The sequence below is a fragment of the Limulus polyphemus genome, unplaced genomic scaffold (genome assembly GCF_000517525.1).
Source record: "Limulus polyphemus unplaced genomic scaffold, Limulus_polyphemus-2.1.2 Scaffold1944, whole genome shotgun sequence".
In the NCBI taxonomy this organism is placed as follows: Eukaryota; Metazoa; Arthropoda; class Merostomata; order Xiphosura; family Limulidae; genus Limulus; species Limulus polyphemus.
In genome coordinates, this window is record NW_013667554.1 from 135064 (window position 1) to 144836 (window position 9773).

The 9773-nt window shown below is 31.6% G+C and overlaps 1 protein-coding gene across 2 annotated transcripts in view; it reads right to left on the reverse strand.

Annotated features, from left to right (window-relative positions):
• LOC106465444 (nuclear transcription factor Y subunit alpha-like) overlaps positions 1-8691 on the reverse strand; it is a 31755-nt gene extending 23064 nt beyond the window's left edge. The window contains exons 1-3 of one of the 2 annotated variants that reach the window (XM_022393348.1): positions 8602-8691; positions 5096-5267; positions 4358-4489 (exon numbers count right to left, since the gene is read on the reverse strand). In XM_022393348.1, coding sequence (XP_022249056.1) covers positions 4358-4489; positions 5096-5236 — 273 coding nt within the window. In that variant the 5' untranslated portion in view covers positions 5237-5267; positions 8602-8691. The remainder of the gene's footprint in view (positions 1-4357; positions 4490-5095; positions 5268-8601) is intronic. The other variant, XM_022393347.1, reaches the window with a different exon arrangement.
• Positions 8692-9773: the final 1082 nt, after the last annotated feature.

Below are 9773 nucleotides of genomic sequence, written 5' to 3' on the forward strand. Positions count from 1 at the left end.
CTGGCAGCATCTGGAAGTATATTTGAGGTCTATGATAGGAAGTGCTATACACCATCAACACCTGCAGAATGCTACTGCCCTACTTTCAACTGAGAGGTATGATGCATTACTCAGGAGGACAGGCCTCCATGGTCCACTAGCTAGGAAATGGTAAGTGGCAAGGACTCACATATTCCACTAGAATAAAGGAGGGAAAAACGTGTTGGAGGGTCCGGAGGACTAAATCACCAGAAACAGTGCAATATGTGACCACGATACCATATTTTGAAAAGCAGAGCTACCATGTTGATAGAGTCGATCACCTAACACCCAGTGGCAATTGGAATTGTACATTAGCTCTGTTGTAGAAAATAGTCTCAATGTTACAGAGCATCAGAGATGGGCAGCAATTCTTGTCTGCTTTACTAGTGTGTGTTCATGAGTGTAAAGTCTGGGGAAAACATACTTATGAAGCAAAAGACCATTAGAGAGAACTACTAATAGTCCTATGGAACACTCCATCCCTATGGTGTGCATGACCTAATCCTCCAGCTTAATTGTTTTGGTATAGATGACAATTGAATGGAGACACACAACCAACACCTGGTGCCATCTGGAATTGTACATCAGGTCCACAGTAGGAAGAGCTATAATGTAATTGAAATTGAGCATGATCACAGGATGGACAGTGCAAATTTACCAAAAAAATAGTATACTTGGTGGGATCCACAATACACTAACAAAAAGGCCCTTGTAAAACATGAACAAATTTGCAAGCAAAAACAAGCATGTCTGTATAGTACTTCTTCCAATCGAGAAGTGATTAATGAGTGCAAATGTGGAGAGGGAGCTGGTTACAATAGGGGTTGTGTTGTGCTCCTATTGGTGGAGAGCTGCTGCATAATCATTTACATGTGGATATACAGAAACAGGAGGCAGAAGGCTAGTGTGAGTGTTGAAAATTTGCACTGATAGAAGGCAGTACTAATCAAGAAAAGCTATTTTGTGAGAGGAGGTATGATATTGGATAGGATCTTATTGAGTTAACAAGAATTGCCCTGAAGCAGCTTCATTTAGAAAGACAGAAAATGCCATTAATAAAATACAAAAAAAGTTTCTTCATGCAGTTCTCATATTTGACAAATAAATTACCAATCTATCGTGAACTTTTTAAGGACGTAACATGTCTTCTTCCAATCACTCAAAAGCTTGAAAAGAGGGTTCATAAAATAATAAGAATACAAAAAATGCTACAAGTAGTGCAGGTGGATCAATTAGCAATTATTTCTGATTAATGAAGAATATATCAGGAGAGTGAAAGAACAGAGAAAGAAACAAATGATGGTGGGCAGATAGTGTATCAGAGAGTTGATTTCTACAGAAACAAACTGTTACTGAGCAAAAAGAGTGTTTCACAGTACAACATTTCACCAAGTAAACTCAGATCTCTGTTTGTCACACAGTAATGCTAACGTAGAAGGAAGTTTCTAGGAAAATAATAAAAATGTGACAGAACTCTTCAATCAGATGAATCTATTAATAGACCTCATATTATAAAGAATTGAGTTAATATAAAATATGCTGGAAATGTTCGTGAGATTCTATTGACAAAAGAATTGCTCATTGCAAGACTAAAAGCACTTCAAATATATATAAAGAGATGCTTAAGGATGAATAGACAAAAAAAAATTAAAAGACAATAAAAGAAATGAAACTAATTTAATGAGAGAAAAAATTACAAGAAAGAAAAAGAAAATTAGAAGACAAAAAATGTTTCTACTTAATGAGAATGAACGTACTGAAAGCTTACATATTGCAGAAAAAAATGTTATCAGAAGCAAATGATCTCCTGACCAAATCTTCAAAGAATAAAAATTTTGATGAAGTATCGTTGAAACAAGCATTGCTCAAAGATATGAAGAAATGAAATGCTAGACTAGAGGAATGTACAGTTGAAGAGATAGGGTTGAAATTAGCATGTAAAATTGTACACATGATATATGTCTAACACTTGCTTCATGATAGTCAGCTTAAAGATAGTCTTTTAATGCATACACTAAACTAAGATGTCAAACCTGAAAGATTCGTAAGGTGGTAAGTTTAGTATTCATCATTACACACTCTGATGATCATAAGACACAGCAATAAGTATCTTTAATGAAACTGATCTATCTGCAAGTTTAGTTCAACATAAGACTCAATTTTATTAACTTTAAATGTTGTCACCCAGTGTTCATCTATTCCCAGAATAGAAAGTATTAATTCTAAGAGTACATATTTTCTTTTTCACCAGAGGTGAAGTAAAAAAAAAAAGACTCAAAACCCCCATAGATATCATATACATACTTCACCCTGAATGTACTCGGTGTATCTTCATGACATTTGGCTAGCTTTTGGTATACATTTAAGTCTATTGTACATAACCAATCAGATTTTGTAATAATGTATTTTCACTAAGATTTGTCTGGAATTTACTGAGTCAGTGTAACTCAGACTGATTAGTCTAAGCACAAGTTGATTTTCATATTAAGAATAAAAATACTTTTTTCATCTTTCAGTTTTCATTTGCAAGACTTCTAGAACCTTTTTAATGAATACAAAAAGTTTTTTTGATTAAAATCTTATATTAATCTTAGATTATGACTTATTTTCTCTACCTTACCACTAAATGTAGCAAAATCAACACTGTAGGGTATAATGAAAGGTTGTAAAATTAGAAATATATCAAAATTACCCTTTCTTTCTAGAATGACTGTATATTGTAACAGACAATTACAAATCCATTATACTAAGGTCAAATCTTTTCAAATTTTATTGTTTTACAGCTGCACTTATACCCTGTCATAGTACATTGAAAGCCATTTATCATAGTCAGACAGATTTGCGAAAACAAATGATGGAGTTACAATCATACCACAGATGAAGCACTATAGATCTACTTATTTTTGTAACAACATTACTAGTTCAAAATTTTGTTGATTTTATATTTAAAATACAAAACTTAGAAAGCAAAATATTATCCCACACAATAAATAGAATATCCTAAAAGTACTAAAATGTAACTAGTTTTCTAACTAAGTTTTAAATAGGTTAAAAAATTACATTAGCTGGTTGAGATGAACACCACGAGAGCAAACAATGTAACTGAAGCTAAATATGTCCTGAACAGGCAAATTAACAAACAAGCCTTCACATGAATTTTTTAAAGAACAATCTGTTCTTTCTATTGGTTATAAATAATCCAATATCAAATGTCAGGGAGAATTATTAAAATATTTTGAAAAGCAGGATGTAATAAGTAGGGCATGGCATATGTGTTTGACTTCCTTGTTTATATCTCAGTAAAGTAAGAAGCTTGGAGGCCACAAATTTACATTATGGCTTAGTAATATCTTTAGTATAAGTGGTACATATAGGGACAGAAAGAAAATCTAAAATGGGCAATTAGGAGTGAAGAATTGGCATATGATATAGAGAAGTAAATATTATAAATTTCTTTCAATTTTTCATTTTGAAATTAAAAAATTAAAACTTATATGAAATTGGAATTTGTTACAAACTATAGTTCATACCAAGTTTATTAGCATACATTAATAATAAAGTTGTTTAATTAAATTTTGAATGCAAGTAAAAAGGTCATTGATACGTGCACTTTAACCCACTTGTCCTCATAATGTTAACAGTGTCCTATATTTTATTTCTTCCGCAGAGAAAATATTTAAATTTAATATTATCATACAGGTTTAGTTCACTAAATCAAATGGGTGAGTATTCTGACACTTTATTTTAAAGTATGGATTTTTGTTTAGATTTAACAAAGAAATATATACTCACTATTTTTATGATAAAATAGACATTAAAATATGTTTGTAATATGATAAATCACCAGATCTTTTATTTTTATTGTATCAAGTATATGAAACACAATTGACAAGAAATATTGCACACTGCAAGCATACTTTTATGTGTATTATTAAGGATGAATAAGTTAAGTCTAAAGCATTTGCTTCTCCAGTATGTCTAAGTAAATTAAAGTGTTACATAAAGATGTTGTCCTATTATTTAAATAGATGACTATTTACTGAGAATACTAATAATGTTGAAAAGTTTGAATTTATTCAAAGTTCTTTGTGTTGCTTATGAATGTTCATTATGAAGATTCCTCCATTTATAAAAACAAAAATAAATTTTCAGTCATGGGATCACATATCTACTGACTGCTGGCAAAATTTCTTCAGACCCATTAAAATGCAACATGGTCAACCATCTTATAACTTAACGGACAAATGCTATAAACATAGTATCAACCTTTTATGAATGTAGCTTATAATGACAGAAAAATAAATGAATAGGCACATTTATGGTAATAGTTTCATACCTGTTGCAGTTGTTGACCAGCTTGACCCTGTATCTGGATTGTTTGCCCCTGAGGGAGAGCTTGAACCATTATCTGCTGGCCAGTTGTAATGAGATGTGGTTGGTTTCCTGCAGCTTGTGATACCTGAATAACCTATAGATCACAGATTAAAGCTTGTATACATGCTTCAGATGCTAAGTGTTTCTCAGTTTATTCCTCTCATTTCATAATACTTGTAGCCGAAGGTTTTGGATATTGAATACTTTCACTTATTAAAAACGTATATACTTTTAATTATTCCATTTAAAATAAATATTTTCACCAGTTATAAACAACTCGCAATCAAATAATACCCAACCACATAATACAAATATAGCTTCAGTTGAACAAAATAGAACAAACTTCATATCTTAAAAAAACATCCAAACCAAAGTTTAAAAACATGTCATATTTAGTAAACACAGTCCACTAGGTGTTTCTACCATTTTATTTTAGCCAGTGAAAAACAATCCAGTCATATATGTAAAATTCATGGTTTTCCTTTCAACTGATTAAGATGTTTGACTTAAAGCTGTTTATGATTTTGTTTTCAATTTATATTTTTGTTAATGCTTTAAAAGCATATATAGTTTTTCTCCTGATTTGTCCTAAAATTAAAACTGACATTAACTAAAATCTTCATCACTGTCATGTTTATTTTTGACATGTTTTAAACAATTTAGTATTACTTTGAAACATAATGTTGTCTGAGGAGTTTACCTGTGGCTGTGAAGTAACCTGAACTGCTCCAGCAGCCTGAAGATTTTGCATAACAGCCACCTGTTGTTCAGATGTACTTCCATTTCCAGACACTCCTCCACCTGCTCCAGATGCTGCCACTTGGAACTGTTCCATGTGCATAAGTAACAAGTTCAAACTTTAGATGAACTCACTATAAAAAAAAGGGGGAAAAAGAGCTATGAATCTTTATTGTTATCTTTTTAAGGATATGCCTATAAAACTAAATGGGCATTTATCTATAAAAGAAGCATCATGGTGCACTAGTTCAGAGGATCTAAAAAAAAAGTAGAGCTCTAAAAGCTTTAATTCTCTTAACAAATGGACCTGTCTTCCTTAAAAAAAAAAGTGGAAACTACTGCAAGAACATTTAGTGCAAAATGAATAAACAGAAAGTTAACTAACTGATTGTACATAAGCCCAAATCGCATGATAATTCTCTGTATATAAAAGTAGCTGGTCAGTGAACAAGATTAAGTTTAAAAATGAAAGAATTCTTCTTGTACATTTGTTTTGTATATATTTTTTATATTTATTTACAAGACAGACATGGATTTACACTGCAACCGAATGATATACAAGTACAAGAGAATGTAATAAAATGTCAGCCACACATACTACATCCAGACATAATCACATACAGATTTACATGAACTATGACTCACTATTGAGCACAATAGTTTGATATTTAAAGAACCATTTTTACTTATATCCTTTAGCATGATACTACCTCCTGAAAATACCCCTTGAAAACTAATGAGCTTTAAGTACCATAGCAATTTTTCATGGGCATGACACGAAAACTTGCAATATACAATTAATTTTATAATAAGTTAGATACCCTGTTATTTCAATGGACACAAATGTCCAAATGTAATTATTCCTCAGAAAACAATTACTTATTTGTAGGTGAACATAATATTAAGTTATATAATGGAACAACAGATGTTTTAGTAAGCATGGTAAAATACAGTGGTAATAAATTTGAGTTTTTATTAACAACCAAATAAAAAACTGACTGCTTATGATGAACATTGATAATGCAGTTATGATATATAATGACCATTCTTAATTCAGATCAATAACTTGTCAATGCTCATTTAAATCTACCTGTGTTATGTATTAGGAAAATAAAAGAATAATTTTAAGTTGTCAGATGAAGAGATATTTCATATAAAAGTAAGAACTGTCAGTCTAAGTTTTATAATAACTATAAGTATTTTCATAATTATATACAAAAAAAATAATTCACTGAAATCATATGTCTTCTACAGTATAATCAGAATCCATATGTTTAGAAATTTTTTGAGAGAGTGCAGCCACTTGGTCAAGCAGCCAAAGAAAGAGAATGATTAGAAAGTTAGTGAAAGATTTAAATGTGTTGTTTTAGTTATTTGAACACTGTAAAGGTTATATATAATTGAAAGGTTAAAAATGTTTTTCCTATTATAAGACTAGAACAGATATAATTTGGTTTCTTTGTTTATTAGGAATATGAACAATGCATTGTTTCCCTTCACACACACACATGCCTATTCAAGAATGTTTTATGTGATTTTGCACTGCTGATCGCACTCATCAGGTCACCAGGCAAGTCATCCCAAAGTTTATAACTCTAACAGAAGAATAATTTGCCACAGAACTAATCTGAGTCTGTAATTCCCAGTTTAAATTTATTACTCCCAGTCAGTAATACTGAAAGTTGGAATTTCTAATTTCAAATAGATGACCTAAAAGCAGATTAACCTAGCCTCTAATAATTTTAAATATGAATCAAATCAATTCTAGCTCTTTCCCTTCATAGAAAGGTAACCACTTCTTTATGTCTTTTGTAGTGGTTCATAATTATTCAGCCACTAGTTTGTCCTTGTATACTCTTTCGCAGCAAAATGACCAACTGTCCACAACATTGCAAATAAAACTATACCACTGTAGTACCACCATTATGGAAAATAAGATTACAATAGCCTTTTCAATCTTAAATACAAATTTTCATAAATTCTAAAGCTTTATTAGCCCTTTTCTTTACAAATGAAGACATCATCATCACTCAAACAAACCTATGAACCCCATGGGAAGTTTATATAAATCCCTAACAAGTTTTAACATCAGAATAAAGTCACCTCAAATCCTCCCACATTCCCCTCACAATATTAGGTTTTTCTTTTTGGCCTTCTCTCTGGATACATCCTTCTACATTTAGGTTGCTACTTTTTAAAAGGGCTAGAATGGCAAAGACATGATTTGTCCTGTTCTCAGACAGAATTTTTTCAGTCTTCAACAGATAGAACGATTTGTCAAAGATATTATGTACTGTAGTCTTGAAATATTTCAAAGCTTGGATGGGCAAGTTTTAATACAATAATTAGGGAATGATGAACCTGCCACATAGTCGATTGAATTATTTAAATGTTACTAATCACCGATCACATGGAAAGAATGCATTACACACCCATTAAATAGCAACAACAAATTACGTGTACAAGCATAACATTAGATATTTTAATATTTATTATGCCCTTAAAGAAGACATTTATTTCATCATTACTTACTATACTGGGATATCATACTATATCATAAAATATTTCCTCACCTATAATTATTTCAAGTTTCACATTGTATTCCCTTAAAACAATGCACAACTAATGCATAGTGTATTATTATACATATAACTTGATATCATTTGATAATAAATTCTTTTGAATAGCAACAAAACTGTTGAACCGGAATGAGAAAAAATCATGTTTCCTAAGTAGGGCAGCTCATGGGCAAAAAGGTTACATCTGTGTTCTTCAGTTTACTTTGACTCAGTTTGAGTTTATAATGACCTCAATTGGATGAATAATTTTTTGTAATTCTTCTATGTACAAAAAATACAAGAATACATCTAATTTTCTACTTTTGGTCATATTTTACTAGTCACAATCCTATACATTGTGCATCTGTTAACCAGACCAAAAATTCTAATGTTTGTTGGCTTGTAGATGTACAAGCCTTACAGTTACAACTACGTCAGTAAGTGTAATACAATTTCAGATTTAAACCTTAGCTATTGTTAGTTATACATAATTTCTGAGTCTGACTCAATCAGAAATTGTGGATAAGTATAACCAGCAATAGGCTGAATAGCTAAGGTGTAACTAAATCTCATTGATGCGTGTGACAAAAACGTAATCATCACTTATTAGAAAAAATATATAAATCATTAATACTAATCAGTAACGACCGTCAATAAAATTTAAACTATGAATGTGAGCTGGCAGTTTACTACTAGTACCACTATTTTCTGACGCTCGAGGTCAACTATGTCAACATGCCCTACATCGCTTTGTTTCGCATTGATGGTTAGGCCTAGAAACAACTCATAGTCTACTCGTATACCTAACATACTTATTAAAGTGTTAAAATCTTAATTTTGAAGAAAAATCTTCTAACACGTGCTTTTAAAGCATGCTATAGACAAAATCGAAGATAAATTGCGAACTTACATTGGATAAAAGCACAGTGGTCTCTTCTTGATTGGCTATGGGAAACTTGCACCAATGGACAACGAATCACTAGTCATAAAAACAACAAGCTTCGTCTTTATTGGTGCTGTTCTATTCATTGCTTCCTTTCCCTTTCAACAAAACCCAAATATAATTTATTTTCTTTAGCAAAATATTTCAATCGTAGAAAAGTAAATATCAGTAACTATATTTTTATTTTATTCTATTAATTGATTTTTTCCCTTCTCTAACTCTTCCTTTTGTTCTATAAAAAACTATTTTATATCATCAACCAATAGGAGGAATAGCTAAATTAACATCCGGCAACCGACTCGCCAATCTCGAGTCAAAACTATGTTACGTGATGCGTATGTTTTCCTCGCTCGTGATCATCGTCATGCGAGTAAGAGTTATTGACAATTGGAACAGTAGAAGTGTGACCTTCTACTGTGTGTTTGGTACGTATCTACTGATCGTTATAGGTCATTGTGGATTTTCTCCTTACAATGGCCCGAAGTCTAAAAGTTAGTAATTCCAGTAAACTTAACCTCATCAAAATGTAAAAACCAGAGAGATAAATAATCGCATTTGACTGGCCATAAATATATCTTATTTGTTCAAGTTGTTTTTGTTTTCTTAGGGAAAGCTACACAATAAGCTGTCTTCACTTTGTCCACAGAGGGAATCGAACCCAGGATTTTTTCGTTGTGATAAGTCCATAGATTTGCCGTTGACCCACCGGTGGACATTTGTTCAAGACAAGAGAACCTTGGTCTTATAGAAACAGTAACCAGGAAACTCTTATTTGATTTGATACTATTGAAACAAACCTGATTTACGAAATTTGTATCATATGTCTATACAAACTGTGAAAACGATGGAATAAAATAATTTCTAACATAACGTTCCACATACATCATGGTGAGGAATTAAAGAACAGCTTGCTGGTTCGCCAATTTCATGTTAATATTAAGCAGGTTAATCCAAGAAAGTAAGAATTAATAATATATGCTGTTAAAATGAATAAATGAAATAGTACTAAATAATCCTTACACTAATTTCGATGTTTTGCGACACAAACAGAATTGATGAAAATCTAATACAGTAGAACCTCGCAGTACGAGTTTAAATCGTTCCCAGACCGAGCTCGTATTGCGATTTACTCGTATTAT